The 22,660-nt window shown below is 45.5% G+C and overlaps 2 protein-coding genes across 5 annotated transcripts in view; both read right to left on the reverse strand.

Annotated features, from left to right (window-relative positions):
* Positions 1 to 179: 179 nt before the first annotated feature.
* LOC138728602 (protein FAM83D-like) lies at positions 180 to 7,690 on the reverse strand. The gene is made up of 4 exons (XM_069872101.1): positions 7,178 to 7,690; positions 3,269 to 3,436; positions 2,240 to 2,364; positions 180 to 1,890 (listed from the first exon to the last, which is right to left on the reverse strand). Exons 1-4 carry the CDS (start codon positions 7,688 to 7,690, stop codon positions 936 to 938), a joined length of 1,761 nt encoding a protein of 586 aa, XP_069728202.1. The 3' UTR covers positions 180 to 935.
* Positions 7,691 to 9,540: 1,850 nt separating this feature from the next.
* Positions 9,541 to 22,660, reverse strand: part of PPP1R16B (protein phosphatase 1 regulatory subunit 16B) — a 64,161-nt gene continuing 51,041 nt past the window's right edge. For all 4 annotated transcript variants that reach the window (XM_069872109.1, XM_069872112.1, XM_069872113.1 and 1 more), the window contains exons 4-11: positions 21,328 to 21,473; positions 19,752 to 19,855; positions 19,318 to 19,442; positions 17,560 to 17,685; positions 17,143 to 17,218; positions 16,010 to 16,139; positions 15,101 to 15,269; positions 9,541 to 14,499 (exon numbers count right to left, since the gene is read on the reverse strand). In XM_069872109.1, coding sequence (XP_069728210.1) covers positions 13,978 to 14,499; positions 15,101 to 15,269; positions 16,010 to 16,139; positions 17,143 to 17,218; positions 17,560 to 17,685; positions 19,318 to 19,442; positions 19,752 to 19,855; positions 21,328 to 21,473 — 1,398 coding nt within the window. In that variant the 3' untranslated portion in view covers positions 9,541 to 13,977. The remainder of the gene's footprint in view (positions 14,500 to 15,100; positions 15,270 to 16,009; positions 16,140 to 17,142; positions 17,219 to 17,559; positions 17,686 to 19,317; positions 19,443 to 19,751; positions 19,856 to 21,327; positions 21,474 to 22,660) is intronic.

The raw sequence follows: 22,660 nt of genomic DNA on the forward strand, positions 1-22,660 counted from the left end.
CTGACAGTACCATAACAGCTGCACAGTGTAATAAAGTTAAAAAGCACATAGACCAAACAGGTCAATTTTACATTCAAGCACTGCTGTACATAAGCGCTTAAAAACGTAACTCAAGATTGGCTTTGAAGGTGTGTCTCAGCTCCCTCTCTAGAACTTGCTTCCTTCCCAGAGTTCCAGGGACCAGGCAAGAAACTATCTTATCTTTTTAAACAAGTGCAGACACATTTTCTTTTTCTGTACCCCTTTGCACATCTGCCTTATAGCTTTAGGGAGGGAGTGGCTGCTTGGGAACCCAAGCAACAAAGTAGCTAAGCCTCTTAATCCCTGTAGATTTCAGAGTAGAAACCTAAAGTTAGTTAAGTGTTGTTCTGTACACTTAAACTACAGCCTTGTTGAGTTGTGGATATTTTTCTGTTCATTCATTCATTCATTGCTGTTTCCAGGAACAGCAGAAATGTGCCATCTACTGGACACATGTGCCCATAAATAAGAAGAAAATACATAACCTGACTCAACTTGGCAGAATTCAGGCTGGTTGGTCAATAACTACCTGGGATGCAGGTGAAGGTAAGAAGCTGCAATGGCTCCGATGGACCCTCAAAACTTTAGTGGAAGGGTAACATATACATCTGTGAAGTCTGACTTAGAATAAAATTAGCTTTATTGTTCTTTATAAAAGTTGTTTCCCCTCATGCCAAAGATAAAGTATAACATCCAGAATTAAAATCAACCTTCACCACTAATGCAAGTATTTAAAGTAGTAAAAAACCCTCTTTTTTATTGCTTAAATTGCGTAGTATAAAACAAAGTGCTAGGGAGTGATGTAGACATGTATTAAAAAACTAAAAGTGCTGGAAGGAAGTGGAAGAATCAGCAGGTATCAAGTGACTGCAGTTTGAGACTGGAGCTTTTCTCTTCTGCGTTCAGTGCAGTAATTATTTATTCCGAGAAAAGAGTGAAACATCACGGAGGCTGCGCAGGCTGGTGCTGATGTCACGCCTCTGGTTGAGATTGTACCTTCCGGTGTACTGGGTCATGTAGTTTCCAGGCACAGGTTTTCTCCGGGATAGGACATCCACCATGTGGCTAAGCTTCGACCTGATGGTGGAGTAGTGGAATTGCCTCTCTTTATGCAGTCTTTGGAAATATTCTGCCCTGTGACCGCTAGAATATTCAAAGGACCGGAGAGAAGAGCGTGAGCCAGTAGAGCTTGCAAGAGAGCATTGGGATGATGATGAAGACAGTGATCGCAGACTAGAACTTGATATGGCCCTTCCAGTCAGAGAAGGTCCTTCTTTCGACAGCTTTTGGTGAAGCAGGGGTGTTTCTGTGAACTCATCTTCCTTTGTCTGTGATGCTGCAGTCTTCAGGAAAACCGAAGTCTGAGTGCTCACCATTCTAGCAGCAACAGAAGTCTGAGTACCAGTCTGTGCCGTCGCAGTGTTGGTCTGCGTGGCAGCATTGCGTGTGGTCACTACAGGCCTCCCTTCCCATGGGCCTGTTTGAGTAGATGCGCTTTTCTGTTCTACTATGGCCTCTTGATAGCTGAGCCACTCCTGTTCACAGAGGCCAGAATGCCCCAGGTTACAAAGTTTGCCTCCAGGAGTATCTTCAGCCTGGTCAAATTCATTCAACAATTTCTTTGGAGTACTAGACAATTTGGCAAATTCTGCCCTCAAGTCGCCTTCTACAGTATATTCTTTAGGGGACTCTGTACCATTCACCGGGTGATCGAATATCCCGCTGTTCCTGCAGCTGGATGGCCACTGGGGGCTGATAGGCATTGACTGGGCATAAAGAATCCTGAACTGGAGGTCAAAGTCTTCAACCACTTGACCCGACAGTATCAGCAAGTTACTGCTGTTCAGCTTCCCATCAGACCATGTGAAACTATCAAAAACAAAGATTGAGAGTTAATCACCAGTGCATTTCAACACGTAGCAAGACAGCTTAGAAGGGCTGTGCATAAGGAAGGTGTTATTGTCAGTAGAACATTCACACTCTCTTCTTCAGGAAGGACTCTGCTTAGCCAAAGCAAAGTATTTTGCTAGCAACAAATTGTGTAAACCAGTTTTCCAAACCTGTTTCCTATTTTGTGTTGGTCCCACTTAGACTCAGCTAGTCCACTTGCCAATGGCATTTATTAACACCAGGCAAACAGCAAAGTTAAGACAACCTTCTTGCAGAAACTCCCCCCTTTCTATAGCTTCACCAGGTACCAACAGACCCCACTACTTGCCTGTAGGAGCCTGTTGTCACTGTAATGCCATCAATTAACATGAACTTCTCATGGACTTTCCCAACAATTTTAGCACCTGATCTCAGATAGTATATGTTCCCTGTGAGAGTTCGGACTCTCATCATCTGTTTCGGAAGAGAAGAAGAAAAAGCAACATCAGATTTAAGTTAACTTCCAAAAAGTTTTGATGAGCAATCCTACCTAAGAAGAGCTACAGACACTATCGGAGATAGGAATGGAATTAACTTCCTTACATTGTCAGTATATGGGTCCTGTTAGTTGCACAGTGCTCAATTTTTGTTAAATTAAAAGGGTCTGCTGAGAACAGCTCATTCCAATTAATTACTGCCCACAAAGCTAGGAGTGCTCCCCATCCAGGGAAACTCTCACTAGGGTGAACATAAGCCTGTTCAAGCCAAGGTAAATCACAGGCACATCAGCTTATATTCAGAGGAATGAATTAAACCACCTGGGTCACATCACCCAAACCCTTTTAAAAGCAAGCAGCTATGCCTTAGTGAAGAAAAGAGATGTTACCAAAGCTCTGCTACCCTTGAGCTTCTGCATTTCTATTTTCCTTAGCAAGCAGTTTCTTTAAGACAAAGAATAAAGCTACTTAGATCTTGCAAAATTACACGCTTGAAAATTGCTGTCACTTCAGGGCAGGATCACAGTGTGTGCCCCACCCAGAACACCCGAGAGCTGCGCATCACAGTTGTAGCTCCTACCCATGGGTAGTCTAGGGTAGGAGTAGATTTGCCTTTTCTGCATGTTTTTGCCAAGTTTGTAGGCACATGCTGGATTAGAAACTATACTGAAAGCACACGATATTGAGCCTTGATCTTAGGAAGCTGGGAAATATTTCTGAAAATACCCTTTCATTTCAGTTATCTAACAGACAGGCTGCTTTAGTCTGTCAAGGAAACCTTATGTTTTATAGAAAGGGTCTCTTGACATCCATAACCATAAGTTGTACCACAAAAAGAAAAACAAACCCCACACTCACACCCGCACATGTCTAGTACTTACACTTTCCTGCTCAGGGCAAACTCCCAAATTCTTGCACATCTCCAAGAAAAGGGGTAGAAATTCCTGGTCAAGGAGGATATAGACAGGGACTTGGCGGTTCTTATAGGCCTCCTGAATGTCACCGAAGATATCAATATCTGTGAAGGAATCCATCACAAGGGCAATCACCTGCAAGAAACGTGACAACACGTATTCAAGGGCTGTATTTTACATGAGGTCTCATCACTGCTCTCCCACATCCATTTTCTCCTGCTGCTGTCATCAGGGTCAGATACACATTTCTTTGTCCTGCTACGCAGGCTCTGGCAAGTTATAAAAGATTCCTATATTTCCACAATTTTTCTGTAAACTCATTGTGCCCTGGAGTGCAAAGCATAAGTCTGAAGAGTTTTTTCCGCTCACATTTGCTGCTGCTTTCCTACATATTCTCCTGTAATCTGGCCTTTTAGTAACATTGGGGAAGCTATCACAGCAGAATGGGGGGTCCAGAGAAGCCCTCTCCACTCCTGTGCTCCCAGCTTGGCAAACCATGAGTCCCAACAGCCTCCTCGCTGTCACAGCTGAGCACATCTCACAAACCCTGATTGAAGGTCCCTTCCAACCCTAACTATTCTATGATTCTATGATTTCTCTGTGTGTGGTAGGAAGGGAATGCTGTTCCTATGCAACTTACCAAGTGATCTGCTTGTTCTGTGACAACATATAAATTAAATACACCCTTCCCAGGCTCTCACTATATGTATTCTGAGTTGCCATCCAATACCGTCACAAAAAATCCTTCCACTCACGCAACTCAAAAGCTCTCTACAGACAGAAAGTCCTAAAATGAAAAGATTTTCTTTCATTGGACCAAAGACAGATGACAGTCCTACATTTACGAACAATCTCTCCAGCTAATTTAGAGCTGCACTGCATGCTATTTTGGTGCCAGAATTCTCACCTTCCAAAACCAGGGACACACATCTGTGTGGGAACACAAAGGCATAAAGGATTTGGCTTCATCGTTTACTTTTCTGTTCTTTTTCTCTTAGACCAGCATTGGATTATATCTGGCATCCACAGATTGCTGGAAAGTGCCTGAGGCATATATGCCTGCAACACAGCTGCTGTGTGTGTGGCATTGCCTGTACTCCGAGAAAGCTTTTCCCACGAGAGCAGGCTAAGCTTTGCATTCACACCTGTGTCCCGCTCCCTGAGGGACTGGCTCCATATGGGTGAGTTCTTAGGCATGTCGGTATTTCTGGATAAAGTTAGTTTATGCTTGTGCATCTTGCATGTCTCTCCTCTGCTTTTCTCCACCCTACCGCTTATCTAAGTGTGAAAGGAAGATAAAGCAAAATAAGATTATTTTGACAAGACCAGATGAGTAAGAAACTGACGACTGAAAAAAGAACAATTCACACTAAGCCCATTGGAAGCACTGGCGTTTTCAAATGATGGCTCAATTAGCAGAACGTTTGAGTTTTAATCCCAGAACCAGCAGCTGAAAAAGAAATACACTTTTACTTGAAATGAGCTAAAGCAGAGTTATATTTCAAGGAGAGAGAGAAAACCCTTTTCTCTACACTCATCCATTCAGGATAGCAGAGGCAAGCCAGTGTCCCCTCCAGCCACTCAGGCTAACTGCATTTGAACAAGGTGAGAAGAAACTATTCAGTGCCTGAAGTTTTCCTGTTCCTCACATTTACCCAAATAACCGGGACATGATCAAGCAACATCAAACAGTATCTGATTTTCAATAAATTATAGCGGTTCACAATGTCTCTGCACTCTGTGCACACAAAAACGCTCCCTGGATCAGGCTTGTACACAGCAGGGCAGGAACAGCTCGTCTGGCGCTTGGCTCAGTGTGAGGGGAAGCACTTGGCAGGATGCTACAAGCAAAAACATTGCAAGCAAGTACAGCTTTTAAGAGAAACAGATTTTTTCATGGAGTTTACTGGAGTCACCAGACTGCTCTCATCTCCCGGATAAGGATCCCTTGAGAACAGAACCTCCTCTGTGACCGTTTCTGGCACAAAGCCCATTGTTCATGCCATCCTCACACACCCCCTGTAAACCTCTGTGCTCAGCAGCTGGCAGGGACTAAGCTCAGTTGCTAATCCTGGGTGTGCCATGTGCAAGCACATCACACAGAGCCAGGGGCTGCCTCACCTGGCCACCTGCCCGAGGAAGCTGTACATTTAAATTTTTGCTAAGCCAATCGAATGGCTGCTGAGGAGGAGAAGGGTGGTTCCCTCCTGGGGATTACAGTTAGAGGCTATAAACCCAGGTAACATGATGAGTTAGAGCAGTTAGAAATGACGTCTATGTGTGATTTTTTAAAGTCCTGTTCTGCATCAAATCAAAACCATCCACTCCTGTAGGAGGCAAGTCCTGCTAAGAGCAGCTCTGTACAGTACTTAGCAATTAATGAGGAGAGAGAAGTGAAGAAGAGAGAAATAAATGTGGGGTTACCTCTATAGATATCACTCTTTAATAAGGATCTGACACCAAAAAGGGAGGGCCTGCAAGAAAGCTGGAAAGTGTGTCTTTATCATAGAGTGCAGGGACAGGACAACAAAGAATGGTTTTAAGCCGAAAGACAGAAGATTTGGATTAACTATTAGAAAGATTTTTTTTCCTGCGAGGGTGGAGAGGCCCTGGCCCAGGTTGCGCAGAGAAGACGTTGTGGCTGCCCCATCCCTGGAGGTGTTCCAGGCCAGGCTGAATGGGGCTTGGAGCCCCTGATCCAGTGGGAGGTGTCCCTGCCCATGGCACGGGTTGGAACTGGGTGGGCTTTAAGGACCATTCCAATCCAAACCATTCTATGAAAAGGCCTCAAAGGGCCAGTAAGAGGTTTCTGCAAGCAAATCTGTCTTGCAGGGCACATCCATAAGGAACCTGGAATAGGAAACCTTCTGGTTTGAGTAAGAGCAAATTAGCTTGGGACCGGCAGGCAGTTTGGCCATGAACAGCAGGGGTTCCACACACAGCACCGGGGCGCGGGGAACTCTTGTCCCACGCCTCTGGAGCAATGGCTGGAGGCAGGTGAGGTGTGACAGGTGTCACACACAGATGGACACTGCTGGGACAAGCTTCAGCCATAGAATCATACAAACAGGGAGACTCTGGAAACATCTCATCTGTACCTTACCATATTATACATTAAATCCCATTTCTGCCTTCAGGGCTCCTGAATGAGCATTACAAAATCAAGTGCAATTTTGTGTGGGTTTCATCCTGTTGCTGTAGAACAAACCTGTGCTGTCTAGTTGTCAGTTCTGCCGTCCTCTGGTCATAGAGTTAGAATCACTGTGTGCTTGTGAGCTTCTCCTCCTAACAAGGTCTCTGTGTTCAGCAGGGGTTTCAGAGCCACCCACCCTTGCTCAGCATCGCGCAGTAGAGATCACAGAATCATAGAATGGTTTGGGTTAGAAGGGACCTTCAAGTCCATCCAGCTCCAACCCCCTGCCATGGGCAGGGACACCTCCCACTGGATCAGGGGCTCCAAGCCCCATCCAGCCAGGTCTTGAACACCTCCAGGGATGGGGCAGCCACCACTTCCCTGGGCAACCTGTTCCAGGGCCTCAGCCACCCGCATTGAGAAGAATTGCTCTTTCCACAGCATCCCAAGGGAGATGGCACAGGAGAAATTTGACTTTCAAATTAGATATGACCGTTATCGTTAAGGATTTCTTCCTAATGTCTTAATAAATCTTCCCCCTCTAGTTTAAAGCCATTCCCCCTCATCCTCTCACTCCATGCCCTTGGAAAAAGCCCGTCCCCGGCTTTCTTGGAGCCCCTTTCGGTACTGGAAGCCGCTCTAAGCTGTCCTGCAGCCTTCTCCAGGCTGGACAACCCCGCCCCTCCCAGCCCCAGCCCCCGGATCACCCGCTCCGAGCCCTGTTGGGCGGGAGCCGCACTCACCCGCCGCGCGGAGCGGATCTGCCGCCGCACCGCCTCCTTGCAGCCGTAGGGCTCGTCGCCGCCGCCGGGCTGGAAACGCGCCTCGACCCGCGAGAGCCCGCGGAAGGCGCGGCGCGGCCAGCCCAGCTCCAGCGGCGGCGGCTCCAGCTCGGAGCGCTCGGGGAAGTAGGTGAGCGAGGAGGAGGAGGCGGCGGCGGGCGAGGCGCCGCGCTCGGGCTCGGCCGGCGGCGGGGTCGGGGGAGGCGGCGGGAGGGCGCCCCGCGCGATCGCCCGCGCCTCGGGCTCCGAGAGGAAGGGCGGCAGCCGCTCCCGCCGCAGGAAGGCGCCCAGCGCCGCGGGGCCGCCCGCCACCAGCGCCTCCAGCGCCAGCCGCCGCGCCTCGCTGTACGGGCCGCCCTCCGCACGGCCCCACATGGCCGAGCCGCCGCCGAGCCGCCACGGCCCCTTCGAACCGCAACGGCCCCGCGCCGCCTCGCGCCGTTGGCCCCGCCGCGCCCCGCCCCGCGCCGCCATTGGGGGAGAGAGAGAGAGAGAGAGACGGGGCGGGGCGGGAAAGGGACAAAGGGAAAAGGGACAAAAAAAAAAGAAAAAAGGAATAAGGGGAGAAGAAAAAGGGGTAGAAATGAAAGAAGGGAAAAAGGTGGGAAAAGGAAAGAGGGAATAAAGGAAAAGGGATAATAAAAGAGAAAAAGGAAAAAGGGGGAAATGAAGAAGGGTGGGAGTGAAAAGGGGGGAAAGGAAAAAGGGAGGGAAAGGGGAAAGGAAAAGGGAGGAAAGGATAAAAGGGGAAAAGAGAAAAAGGGGGAAGGGAAAAAGGGGGAAGGGAAAAAGGGGAAGGGGAAAGGGAAAAAGGGGAAGGGAAAAAGGGGGAAGGGAAAAAGGGGGAAAGGGAAAAAGGGGAAGGGGAAAGGGAAAAAGGGGAAGGGAAAAAGGGGGAAGGGAAAAAGGGGGAAGGGAAAAAGGGGAAGGGAAAAAGGGGGAAGGGGGAAAGGGAAAAAGGGGGAGAGGGGAAAAAGGGGGAGAGGGGAAAAAGGGGAGAGGGGAAAACGGGGGGAGAGGAGAAAACAAGGGGAGAGGGAAACAGAGAAAGTGAAACAGGGGGAGAAAGGGGGGAAGGGAGAAAGAGGGAAAATGAAAAAAGGGGAAGGTAAAGAGGGGGAGGAAAAAGGGGGGAAAAAAACCCAAAACCCGAAAAGGAACAGCCCCAGATGTACCCTCTGAGGCTGTTCCTGCAGAACTACAGCTGTGGGAGAGACAGTGTCAAAGGGGAAAACAATTAAATAAAACTCAAGTAGCATTTCTTGTCTTATTAAAAGAAATTTAATAGAATTTTTAAATTAAAAAAGTCACTCTCTCTATTAAAGACACAGAGCCAGGTACTAATACTGTCAGACATACCCTTTTGGCATGAGTTTTACATACAATTTAAGATTTTATGCATTGCTTCAACAGGTTAAGAAACCATCCTTTCATTCTTACAGTAGCAATAAAGTCAATTCCATACAATATCAAATGTCCTTTTTAAAAAAAAAGTTTTAAATATATTAGACTCTGATTGCCAAATGCCATTTTATATACAAAGCTGCTAATACAATATACAGTTCTTACATTTTTTCCCCCCCTCCCACATAAAATACATTTCATCAAGTTTTATTTGTACATTGTTTACTACTGATGGAGGGAATCACGGATTATTGCAGAAGGCTTGCAATCATTTGTTAACATCCCAAACAAGCAGCAGCCACACCGAGCTGTGCTGGGGCTAGTGATGCTCCTGTAGTCCGTGCCCACACCGCAGCCTATAAGCCGACAATGCAGAGATGGCAACGCTAAGGCTGCATCTGCACCATTTAAAAACCCGTATCTTCCCTCCAGCTGCGAACAGAGACAGTTGCAGTGGTTTGGGAGCAGGTATCTTGAGCAAAGTCTCCTCTACTACAGCTTCCGCAGTTGCAATACAGCAAAATATTTGAGATGGTAATTGTGCCATGGCAGGCACTGCTAAAGAACCCAGTGATGCTCATGAGAAGTCTATTACCGGTCTGGCCAACATGGAAACAGCAAAATAAAGCTGAAGAACAACCAGGGACAACAAATTCTGTTGTACAGCCACAGGCAAAACAAAATAAAAGCATGAATGCTAACTGTGTTCTGTAGTAAGAGGCCAGATCTTGCTACTACAAGCAAGTTCTGAACACTGCCTATAGAGAACTGCTGTAACAAAGAAGGTCATCATGATGTGTTAAATCAGGATGAAGACCCTGCACAGTTCCTTTCTACGTATTTAGGGAGAGAGAAACAGTGATCGGGAGGGAAACTGAAAGAGCAAATAAAGTACAGCACTGTGCATTCATTGTAGTCACCACAAACCTTCCCGATACTGGTTACCAAGTCATCTTTAGCAAGTGTGATAAGGCACAGAAATATCCAGATGTAGGGAGAACATCTTCCAGCAGATGGACGACTGTTCATCTCTGGCTCACTGGAGACCAGCGCTACTGCCATCTTGGTTAAGATATTCCTATTTCATGGCATTGCTTTTTCAGTTTCAGCAGAGAAGATTTAGGTAAGCAGAACTCCAAGACTGAAGCAAAAGGGTGCTAAACGGAACTTGTAATGTCGTTTGGGTGCTTGTAAGTGCTTTCAACCTCATGAAATAAAAGCCTGCTGAACAAACTAGAGAATTTATTTCCTCAGTTGGTATTGCATTGATTTATTGTTGCCATTGCCCTATCATGTTCTTTTCCTTCCCTACCAGGAGTTCCTCATCCATGTGGTTCTTCAACCACACCTGCAAGATGCTACAGCATCACATCAGTTACAGTCAGTTGTTCCACAAATTGGAAGGGTGTTAAGATTCTGGAGCACCACAGACGTGAGACCAAGTGGGCTGAAATCACATCAGTTGGTACATGATCTGATATCAAATCCAGGTCTGGCATCAAATATATCCCAGCAATGGTACTTAAGCCCTTATCTAACATGTCACTGCTGGGACTTTCTCAGTTGAGCTCAGTAAAGCAGAGACAGTTTTGAGACACACCTTTTTTTTGGAGGCAGAAGGGTTATTCTCATGTGCAGCTCTGCCTACGATGGACTCGTCAATACACTGACATTCTCAAATCTTTGCGTGGTCTGTATGAACTACCACCACCTTTACTTTACTGCTAACAAAAGTGGGACTCTAATCTGACTTTGAATCTGTGCTTCGATGTTTATTGAGCCTAAAAACAGTATAGCATAACCCCCCTAAATCTTCCTCTAATAAGCCAAGTGTTAGATACACAGTTAAAATATGATTTCTAGTTCCTACAGCTTTTTAGCAATATTAAGTTCCAATGAAATACTCAAGTGCCTTCCACTGCGTAACTCAGAGCTTTCCACTGAGATGGCCTTTAAAACATAAATATAAAAAAACTCTGTGTTGTAACATTGCTGAATTTTATATTAAAAGGCCCTATTCCTAGAGGTAGGCTTTTACTATGCACATAAGATTATCTGTTTGTTATTCCCCAAAAGCCTGTTTGTCTCTACAAAATGGTTAACCAGAAGCAGGTAAAATATCCCTTTTACAGAGCTGCTCATCTGAGACCCAAACCCACCAAATCTGAACGCAGCATGAGCTGCCAACTCCTTCCTGGAGTGTTATTTGCCAGTGCCCTACAGGCAGCAACCATTATATCCCAAATGTCTCCAACCCAAAAGCATGAATCCGTTCTAGGTTACTCTTCCACAGCCTTTGCAAGTCCCTCTCTCATGCAGCTTCAACCCAAAGCCAGCAGTAGATAAATACTTGGCACAGCTGTGAAACATCCCAGAAGGTTTATCTGTTACCAACTCTCCCATCTGAATAAGAATGGATTACACTTGATCAGACACCACTCGACTTCAGGGAGCACGTTGGCACACGGTGACAAAGCCAGAAGAGCTGTATTGCAGTCAGATTTTGAATTGCAATACAGAGTCTGATTAGGGGGATGCTTTGTAATCTACAACCTGTAATATCTTTTGCCTGATAGTGAATCAATTGTTGGTTTGCTCAAGATCACAGCTGGAGTGATGAGTTCCTGGAGTGTTTACATATAAGTGGAGTGAAATCCCAATGGACTAAAAGCTGTTCATCTGAAATGGACTGGCTCCCTACGGTTTTAATACATTAACAGTTCTCAGGAAAGCAAGCACCAAACTACTTAATGCTACTGCATTCACCAGTTGTCTTTTCATTTGCTCAGAGTTAGGTAGGCTTAAACACACTTCCTAGCTTGGAGAACACAAAAGGCCTGACCCCTCCTTCCCTTTTAGGGAAGGCATCAGCTGAGCCTGAATTCTGCACCACTTAGTGGATAGCAGCACCTAAACTTGTTACACTGAGCCCAGAACTCATTGGGATGGATGTGGAGAGGCAATCCTCACCATCATGGGACAACAGAGGAGTCTGAAAGCTCATCTCCTGCTCATTCAGTCATACCCAGGCTACACTTGGTGTTATCCCAGCAGAATTTTCTCAGTGTCATCAGAAAACCCACTGTTAACCACTCACAGATGCAGTACAGTCTGTCCAGTTACCAAATCATCTTTCTACTAGAGAAAGACTTTAAAGTCTTAAAGTGAAGTCAAGCATAAGTAGTATTTGCTAATTTTATATTTAGCATACACATTTCAATACTGGGGGAAGCCTAACTTCTCTGAATGTTTCAAAACACAGGAAACTTCCTTGCCTTTAACTGAACTGAGGTGACAAAAAAAATCAGATCAAGCCTCACTGTTTCCTAATTTGTTCCTAAAAACAGTAAGGGAAGAAAACTGTATCTTCAGAGTTCAAAAGAGTATAAAGTCAGCCTGGTAATGCCCTCACAGGTCCAAACATGTTTCCTGCATGGTGTGGCTGTGGTGGGGACACACAGACACATCTGCTGCCTCAAGGAGCTGAGAATGGGGAGCCTAGAGCCCTGGATCATAAAATATCCAGTCCCAGTTATGAACAAGGCTTGACAGAGAGCAGACCGGAGTACTTGGTCTCTGGCAATATAAGTTAACTTTTTATAGACCAGAAAAAAGGAAAGGCTGTGAGGATTCCCATTGTGAAGTGTAATATTAATGTCTAATAGCTGCCAGGCTAAAAGGAAGATGGGTGGAAGCTGCGTTTGCTGTTGCTTGGCTGAAGCACAGTGACATGAGCTGAATTTAATCCACTGATGTCTTACAGGGACCCAAACAGGCTTAAATTTTCAGAGTGTGGGATTTAAGCTGCCCGAGAAGACACATATTCACGCAGGCAAATAGTTAAGTGTGCAATAGCCCTTCTGTGCAGAAAAAGGGTTGAAGATTTACAGTTACTTCTGCAGATACAACTTGTTTACTCAACTGTGGCCAGTTTCTCAGAGCTGACTACACCAACTACTACTTTCACCTTCCCCAAGTACGCAAAGTCTTAACTTGCTGAAGAACCAGTGCCAAAGCCCCTAGTTAGACCATGCTGGTGTTTTTCAGGTGGTCTGTCTGAGCTAGCAGGAACTACATCAGAACACTGGTTACAGTGTGCCAGCTGCTCTACAGCACAGAGGCTTTTAAGTCCTGCATGATGCTAGGTGACTCCCTTATACATGAAGGCATTTAAGTTGTCTTCTGACAGCTACCAACCACTGCTGACTGCTTCAGCATGGGAGCTGGAAAAAAAGACCAAAAAAAAAAAATACCCTGCTCTGCTGCAACATTCAACATTTATTTGTCAGCCAAAGACTGCAGGTTAACTCAAGTCTTGTAACATCTAGGGAGGTTAGAAATGCTTTCATGAGGTTTCTAGATTAGTGTCGGCAAGCCTTTCCTCCTCATCCCTCCCGAGCCCTGTGGTTCTGGAAATCCAGAAAAATCAGAACACAAAGCATACTGCCCTTAGTATCTGTGTTGAGCATACAGATTAAATAAACAGAATCAATAGGAAAGTGATATCAGCAAAAGCCTTTTCAGTTTTAACAAATTAAGAGTCTAAATAGTACAAATAAGGTTTTTAAATTACTTATCCCAGTATAGACCTTTGTCAGTATTTTATTGCAGTAAAATTCTATTGCCAGGGCCCTGTATTGCAACATCAGTTTTAAAGCCTATTGAGTGAAGCCTGTTCCAGGAAAAGTTCTGCTTAAAACCTGATGGCAGTCTGCAGCGACGAGTTTACGCAAGCAGAACAGGACCCAGCCAGTGCAGTTTTTGATGTCGAGCTGTCACTGCAAGGCAATAACACCTTGTGAACCTCCTCATGGAAATGCAGCATCTGTGCTTGCTTGCTGCTTCGGCTCCATAAGTGCTGGATCCAGCTGTACGGAAAACAGCTCTGTCCACTCTTGCAAATCCCACGTCAGGGCCAATCTCCCCTCCAGAATACATGGATCACCCGAGAATGAAAATTCAGGTCTGAACCATCACCTTCCAGGACCTTGGTGACTTACAGCAAGAGGCTCAGATGCAAAGATTTTAATTCAGATCCTTTCTTTGTTTCAAGGCATCTCATGACTTCCCAAGGATGGGGAGGCAGTGCGCCATACCATCTTTCCCAGGGAGCAGGACTAGGATGACTCTTTTTACATCATACTGATACACATCCCTTCTGGCTCCACTCGCATGACTCATTCAACCGCAATGGGAGTAATTCTCAGGGTAAAGTACAATTCAAGATGAACGAGGCCGCTGCAGTCAGGATGTCCACAACCATATTCTCCCTTTTGAATGCAAACAACCTGGCCGCTGTGATGGATCCAACCAGCCCACCCACGTCTTGTTTCCTCTGGTGCGAGAAACGGATGAGACTAGGAAATTCTGCAGCACCCATGCACCTTCTCTTCCATCTCCTCCATGGGAGCTTTGAATTTCAAAAGGGGTGGATCCCCACTGGATACTGTGTAATACACTGAGGTCCCATTGGAGCTGTAGGGAGAAGTCCTGGATCCGATTAAGTGCGACTTGGCCTCACCCCCATTCTCGGCAACTCCTCCCATGCCGCTGCTAAAGTGGGTGCTGAGGAAAGGGTGATTGAGGAGTTTGGCTGCCGCCCGCTGCCGCTTCAGTTCGGAGAGCGTTTGATGGTTCTGCTCCTTGTAGGCGCCCCAGTACTGCTGCATGTCGGGGAGGCCGGGGTTGCTGTAGGGCAGCATGTGGCCTGGGTTGCTGTCAGGGTCAGCGTGCATACTCCAAATGTCCCCGTTGGAAAAGCTGTACTGGTAAGTGCTGGCTGATGCCATGAGTCCATTCTGGAGGGGGATTTCAGAGTCACACTGGGTGCTTTTGTTTGCTAACTCTGGAAGGAGGGAAGAGTTCTCCAGCACTGAGTTCTGTAACAAGAAGACATGAAAGAAGAGTGTCTTCCATTTCCATTATCCTTCATAACATGGTTCACCCCTCTGACAACTTCCTGAACCATTCCACCAGACAAGTACTGCAGCAAAAACGTTGAATTCACCCACCAACAGAACCCTAAAACACTGTGAGCCCCAACCAGGAGCTGGTTCCCAGCCCATAGCGTGGAATCTTAACTCAGGAGGACTCACTCAAAAAATAAAATAGACATAGATAGGTAAGAATGTTAATATAACATGACAATAATTCAATTAAAAATAAATAACTGCAGAACAAGATTACAATTCTTTCACGATTACCTGTTTGTTAGCTGTATAGAGAAACGCACACGGTGTTTTTTCTTAACTTTCCAGCTCATCATATCTCAAAACTACGCAGCTGTAATTCTAAAACAGTCTTTCCCTGTGAGTGGAATAGCCCAGTTTATACCAAAAGACCATTTGGTCTTTTGTTTGCATGTGATGGATGATGCATGTGATTTTTTCAGCCGTTTTCCATCCCAGGGCACTCATTGTTACTGAACCTGTGCTACCAGCCCTTCTCAGTGACTCCCATAGTACAGAAGAGATTCCTTACCGGGTCTGTGTTCTCCTGGTCAGATCGAGTCTCCCCAATTTCTCCAATGAGACCCGAGTTTCTTCCTTCTTCTGCTGCCCCCAGCTGCTGCCAGACAATGGCCTCTTTCTCACACTCTTTCCTGTAGAGGTTTGTTCGGTCCGAAAGGCTGGCCCTCCTCACCACCTTCCTGTGGGACAAGGAGAAGGGGCATCAAAGCTGTGACCAGGGCATCACATTTCCTCTTACCCTGTAGCTCTTCTCACCTCCTCCTCACACTTTGCAGCCTCTCCCATTGAAATGGAAAGTGAATTTACCTTCCTGGCACTCACGCAAAGCAAAGGCACTAGTGTGAATATTAAAGGGGGGAGGAATTTTAAGGAGTTGAAAATAGTGCTGTAAATCTGCGTTAGATCTCATACAGCTCTTCTAACGAATCTACTCTGCAACCAATGGAGTAAATGTAGAGGGAAAGGGCCCACGGGCTGTTTAGGGAGTTTTGTGGTCTGCAGAACTGCTTTGGTGTCTGGTAAACATAAAGACCTGTGCCAGCTGTCTCTGAACACAGTATCTTGGCCGTGGACAAAACTGAGTGCTCAAGTCAATCTGTTTGAAGGACCAATCCTCAGACACCAGTATCAGTGGTTCAGAAGGGTAAATTCTCACCACTTCATTCTCTGTTTGGAGCAGCTCTTAAACTATCACAGTACAGAGGCATTTTCTCCCCAAGAAACACCACCTCTTTTTAGTGAATGAACCATTCCTCATGGGAGCTCTGCCTTCAGCAACCAAAAGTCAGCTTCTGCCTTTCAGAGTTCACTCAGAAAGGAGAGCTGTTGTTCTCCACACGTCGATGGCAGGGTGCTCTGCAACCACACCTGGGTGGTGAAGCTAATGCACCAGGTGACCTGCGGGGAACACCACACTTACCCCCGGCTGCCAGTGCTGGAGGTTCTTCGACTCAGGGAGGATTTATGCCTCATCTGAGACTTCATGATCACATCGTGTTTGTGTTTCAACTCCAGAAGTAACACCTTGAATTCCTCCTCTTCACACAGATCTACGGCACACACAAACCAAGACTTCAATCAGATGGTTTGAATGTGGAACATTTAAGACCATGTTACTAACTTCATCCTCCTAGTATAAACAAGTACAAATGCCAGGAAGAGGAGAAGGGAAATTTAGGCAGAATATGCTTAGGCCCATTAATCTCTAAACAAATTAGGGGAGGCAGAATGGTTTGGACACCTGAAAAGATGCAGAAAACAAGAGCTGCTGATTGTGACAGGGGCTCAGGTTTGCTTCCTTCTGCTCAGCTAGGCTTTGTCCCATCTCTGCAACATGCTGTACCTGTACCCATGGAAAGGTGAGAGATATTTCGATCACTGTATCAATGCTTCGAGATGGGAGGAAAAGAAATTTCTGCAATTACCAGACTGCAGCTCCCATGGATACGGTATTTTTAATTAAGCCTCCAAAACAAAAAAGAATAAGAAAGCAAAGCAGATTAGGATAGAAGACAAGAACTTTCAGCCTTCAAAACAATGATGCACAGATTTTTCAGTTAAGATTCAGAAAACCTTTTGCCAAAAGGAAACCTGGCACAAGGTTAGAATACACATGATCAAATGCCAGCATTTTGGCATTTTTACTTCCAATCTGTTCCAAGAGTTACGTGTGCTTGCTCTGTCCTCTCCAGCCCTTTACAGCTTACCACACTTCATTGCATCAAAGCGAAGTTAGATACTCAAGTCTTAAGGCTGTGTTCAATACCTGCTCCGGGCCAAGACTACAATATAAGAGCAGGGAAACTCTCAAGCACAGGTACAGAGGGGATAGCATGAGTGGAAACACACAGGAGAAAGACTTGACGCTTGAGAAATTCCATCTCCCTTGTTCTAATGAGCATGAAGAAGCATTTTCAAAAGTAACTGCAGCTTTAATCATAAAGACACCTGAAAAACAACATTAGTACTTCTGGGAGTGCTATGTGAAGACCCAGTAGACTTAGGGGAAAAAGCTCTTCTCAGCCATCTCTTTTTTAAGCTCGGTAAACTCACCTATCGGCATCTCATCCAAAGACGTCCTAGCACTCAAACTAGCCCCATGGGACACAAGCAACTCAGCCATCTGCATCTAAAGAAAGGGAAAGAAAGCCAAGTTGACAGAGGTGTTTTAGGAAATTGCTTTCCCCCCCAAAGCTGAAACATAAGAAGCAATAGCACGCTTGCTCAACTTGCCTCAAATTATTCTGGTATGTGTGTGATGTTAAATACTTTTCCCACCATTCAGCTCCACAGACATAGTCTCCCCAAACTTTTTCAGTAACAGGTTCTTTTTGGAGCCCCAAGGACTTCATCTGTCACTGTCCAGTGAGTCCAGCCCTAGTACACATTCCCTCCATTTGCAGAGACACAATTTGTCTGGGTATAAAGAAACGTCATCCTCATACAAGACATTTGCAACTAAATCATTACCTGTCCCCAGAAAGCAGCAGCATGAAGAGGTTCCCAGCCATCCCAGTCCTTAACATCCAGGCTCGCCCCTTGGTCAAGAAGGACTTCAGCTGCATGCAGGTAACCATTGGCTGCAGCTATATGTAGCTAGGAGACAAGGAACAGAGCATGAACCACCTGCAAGGACCATGAATGGTTTTATACACCAAGTTTCTGTGAGATATCTTGGATAACATCTGAGTCTAGATCTGGACAGGCAGCATATTTCATATTTGGCAGATGCCATCAGGTCAGAAGCAGGGTGCTCCTCTTACTAAAACTCACTATTACCTGCATCTAATTCTGTTTGGAGAGGAAACTGCCTAACAGGTTATAAAATAACTTGCATATATAGGTTAGAAAAATACTATTTTCAAGTTTTAAATTGAGGACTCTTAAGTGCTTCCCGGTGTGTAAGGAAACAGCAAAACGCAAGACTGCAATGGATAACATCCACTGTAAATTCCGCGCTCCCCATGCTAGAAGAATGTCTCCTCTTCCCCACTTAAGTGCTGTGGATGTGAATGTTTTGAATGAAGGAGTCCTTTATTCAGGACTCCCATCATGCAAGTGCATTTCCACTCACATTATAGTTATTTTCACTGTGTGAAAATCAAAAACATTTTGATCTCTGGCTATTTTTAGTTAAGGGAATACAATTTTTCAGACATTGGCTTCCAACTACAACTACCACTTTGGAGATAGCAGTCTCCTTTAGGAGACAAAATTAAACCCTCATCTGGAAATAAATTCTGATGCTCTCTGGCAATTCAATTCATTTCTATTTAAATTTTATGGCACTGGGTCATACCCTCTAGAAGCCAAATGAATGAACAAGGAATCTCTTGGGGGTGATATAAAAAGGGAAGGCAAGAGGTCTGCTTACATTTATGTATAAGATCCTTATTAAATGGAAAAAGATATTAAAAATAAAAAGCTGCGATAAAAGCTTCAGTCATCCCAGTATAGCCCATAGGCAGCCTGCCCTCACCTTATGCTTCTGCTATACACTAAAGGTCACAATTTTTACTAAGAAACTTGAAGGCACTGCCATGGTTTGGCCGTTAAACAAATGAAACAAGCAGCCTGGATATCAGTTGTGTCTGACCTAAGCATCAAATGACCAAGGTTGCATGAAATTCCCCCAACATATGATAGCATTACCGAACTTTCCCTAAGCCAAGACTGCTGTAAGCAAGGATTTAAGAGACATTTCCAGGTGAAAAAGAAGGGAACAGGACTAGGACTCTTCAGTCTCCTCAGTCTCTGTCCAGTCAAATTAGATGTAGTTTGCTTTGTGCTGTATATTTGTCCTGGGTGCTCTGCTCTGCCCAGGGCCAGATGTGATCCTACATGAATAAACACAGCACTCCAATGACTCTGTATGAGCCAGACACCATGGAAAGCAAAAAGAAGAGGAGGCAGAAAGTCTCTAGAGTGCCCAATGCCACATCCTGCTCCCATGAAAACCAAAGGCCTCTCACATTTCCTCCATGGGCGACAGATCTGACTACAAGACTAGCACGAAGCAAGGGATTACTGGGAGGTCATTAGGTTGCATTTCCCCTGAGGTCAACAGAAGTGCTATGTTCACAATACACTAAAATAAGGAAAAAGATCAAAATAGCTTCCTTGCTCCTCTCAGTGACTTGTTGATTTAGTATAACCCTTGCCACAGGGCAGATCTTGTAACCTACAGGCTGGAGGAAGTGAAAGTGAAGCCACAGCAGTTTCACTCACCAGCGTAGCACCTTGGGCATCAGTCCTGTTCAGGTCTTGGCCAGCTGCAAGTATGTCATGAATGTCGCAGATCATGACCTGCTCTGGAGCAGCCCGCATCTCATTGATCCTTTCCTGTGTAATTCCTGTTAAAATTCCAGTTAGAGAGAGAAGAGTTGGAAAGGGTCATTGTCTCTACTAGTTGAGTAAAATTAGACTTAATTCCTGGTTGATATGACCTCACATCCTTGTCAGAAGTTCTGCAGCTGAGGAGACTGTCCTTCACCCTCATCATTATTTAGGCATCAGAGAAACTAGACAGAGTCAGGTTCCTAGAAACTATGCCAGGCAGCTCTCTGCTTTTCTCCAAAGACAAATCAAGAGCTGAGAAACACGGTAATTTTTAGTACCAAAATGACCCAATTTTTTTTTTTTTTTTTACATGGTCTCCTTACCTTGATAGGCCATGCAAGTCTCAATGACATCCAGAGTTGGCTCATCTTCACAGAGGTCATACGGCATGTTGCCATCTGCATTCACTGCCAACAAGTCTGCTCCACTGCAAGGAGAAAGAGGCATTACGCAAGAAAGGCCCTTGGACATCCTAGAGCAGACAGTGCCAAACACTGGGATAAATGCTTAGCAAAAACGAACTGGGGTTTAATAGTTGCCTAAATGTCCGCAGGAGCTGTGTGAGATAAGAAAGATCTGAAGCAAAGCCATGGAGCTTTGAATGGGGAAGATAAATTCCAGAAGGGAATAAAAGGCAGCACACCACACCTCCTTCATGGGCTGTGAGGCACGTAAACCACTGAGCCATTCCTGTCCTGAGGCTGGCACTGGACAAACTGGCAGCTCCTCAATGACAGAAGTGATTTGTTTGCTGAATTTCTGGATAACAATGCTAAGCAACTTCCAGGTGCTTGTTATCTGGGCGTCTGGCAGTCCTTCAACAAAAAGTTTGCAAGGACCAGAAAAGCTGTGAAAGAAATGTGGTGAATAGTGGAGGGAGCCTTCCACCTAGCCAAGGGCACGTTGGCAAAGAAGAGTAACAAAAAAAAAATATCCTGTCAGCTGGTTGATTTTTCTTTCTCATTGCTTTAGTGATCTCTTGGAGGTCACCACTGAGAAGTAAAATTACCAGCCAAACTGATCACTGTCCTCCCATTCCCACAGAGCAGCAAATTTCCAGCACCTTCTGAACAGTGCCACTTTAGGCAGCTTTTAAATGCTTCCAGCTGAATTCTGAACTAGCTTGACAGTTACCAGCCATGGAAGGGCAGCAGACATTATCCACTTGCATTTAGATTCCTGATACTTGCCCCCTCACCTCTGTTAGAGCAGAGCAAATTATATCAAAATTTACATTTGCAAAGTACAACCACTGGTTTAAGCAGCACATAAAAAAAGCAGAAACTGGACATTTTTGTGCGTTACTTCCCTTGATGGTCTTCCTGGCACCCTGTATCACACCACTGGGGAAAAAAAATGCATTACAAGGAGGTAACTGGTTACTACTTAAGAGCCAGTAAGACAGGTCACAAAGTTCACCCAAGTATCTGAGCTATACAAACATGCTGCTGTCCTCCTACATTAGTGTCTCTTTCCTACATCAGCATCTCTATGACTGGCTGGAAGACCTGAAGTCATGAAGAGCTTGAAGGTGGGTCCCGCTGGCTGCTCCTACTTCGACACGTCCAGCAAGCATCGTTCAACAAGCACAGACACACAGACATGCAGACACACAGCCGAATACCAGCAAAAAGTGACAAATTTTGGTCCGGTCTCTAGAAGCTCCACGAAACTGAGTCAAGTGATATAGGATTTTACTGCATCTCATCAGCCTTTCTGGTCTTCTTCCTCCACCCCCTTCTCCCGCAAGCAGGAAGGAGTCCCATGAATAGCTTGAAAACAGGGGATAATCACCCTCACTGCAATCTCACAAGGTACTAAGCAGTCTCAGCTTCCATCCATAGAAGCTGCAGGTAGAATCAGACCTGCAGAAAGGGAGAGAAAGAAAAGGCCACGTACTGCTGGATGAGGATCTTCACAAGGTTGATATGACCACACGTAGCTGCTGCATGCAATGGAGTCCACAGCTCGTTGTCCTTTGCGTTGACATTGGCCCCATGGCTGAGAAGAAGCTTGACTATCTCTTCATAGTTGTCTATGCAGCACTGGTGAGGAAGAGGTACAGAAAGATTGTTTTTTTAATAACTTCGGGAAGCTGATGGCTCTTACCTGCTCAGTTGTACCAGGGTACCTGGATGTGATGACCTACTTTAGCCTGCAGTGTTTTGCAACAAGCATCTCCAACAGAGTTAAACACCACATTGGGCACAAGCAGGTCAGAAGGGCACCATGTACAACACCTACACTGGACAGGCTGAAGATCACTGGTGTTTTACAAGGCCTTCTGCTTGGGGGCAGAACCACTAGGGAACAAGAGCAAATATGCACACAGCTTCTGTCCCAATGCGTCTTTCATATGTAAGAGCAAACAGCAGATATTCATCACAACCAGTATAACCACATACCAAGGCATAAGCTCACAAGTTGACATTCCCTTTTCTTAGGCAAAATCCCACACACCGGTATGTGATGAGTAAGAGTTTTCCCAGCAGCTCGCACTACCTACCACAGTTATCTGAAGAAATGCAAGTTGGATTCCCAGAATTAGGAATCACCTTGTGAGGCACCTTTCATCTCTGGAAAAAAAAGAGATCAGCATCCTTGATGCACTTACACCTGAGTCCCAGAGCAGCCCGCAAGAAGGGTCTCAACTGATTCCTTTCAGAATTTACTCTTTGACCCACTTCTTCTTGACATGAATATGTGTACAATAAAGAAAACAAGATTCGTTTTTGTATCAGCAGCCTGCTTGTGGTCTACACAACTGCAGACCCACACAAGAGACTCAACTCAGCACTGCAATGTGAGCTTGTAAAGGGGCTGAATTACACCCCACAATGAGCATTTCAATAGCTGTGAGACAAGAAACTGGCATGGATTTTTGTTTCAGTTTATTATTTGTATATGGAAGTGAGGTTAAAATCATGCCCATCACAGAGTCAAGTTATCACAGAAGCATAAGCTGCATCCTGCACTGGAAGCCACTGCTAATGGGCAATAGCATTCACGTGGCAGCTTCTCCCTGTTCAGGGCTTCAATTGTAGTGAGCGCAAAGTTCCCACCTCAACTCCCAAATGCACCTTTACAATAACAGATCCTTCAGTGGGCAAGGTGGGATTCCCCTTGGCTTCAGTAGCTAGTGGTGAAAGCAGCGAGGCTGCCAGCATCGCAGGCTGCCCGCGTTTCTCTGTGCAGAATAACACCTCTCCTTTTACTTTTCTAGGAGCCAGTT

The sequence above is a fragment of the Phaenicophaeus curvirostris genome, chromosome 18, assembly GCF_032191515.1.
Source record: "Phaenicophaeus curvirostris isolate KB17595 chromosome 18, BPBGC_Pcur_1.0, whole genome shotgun sequence".
NCBI lineage: Eukaryota > Metazoa > Chordata > Aves > Cuculiformes > Cuculidae > Phaenicophaeus > Phaenicophaeus curvirostris.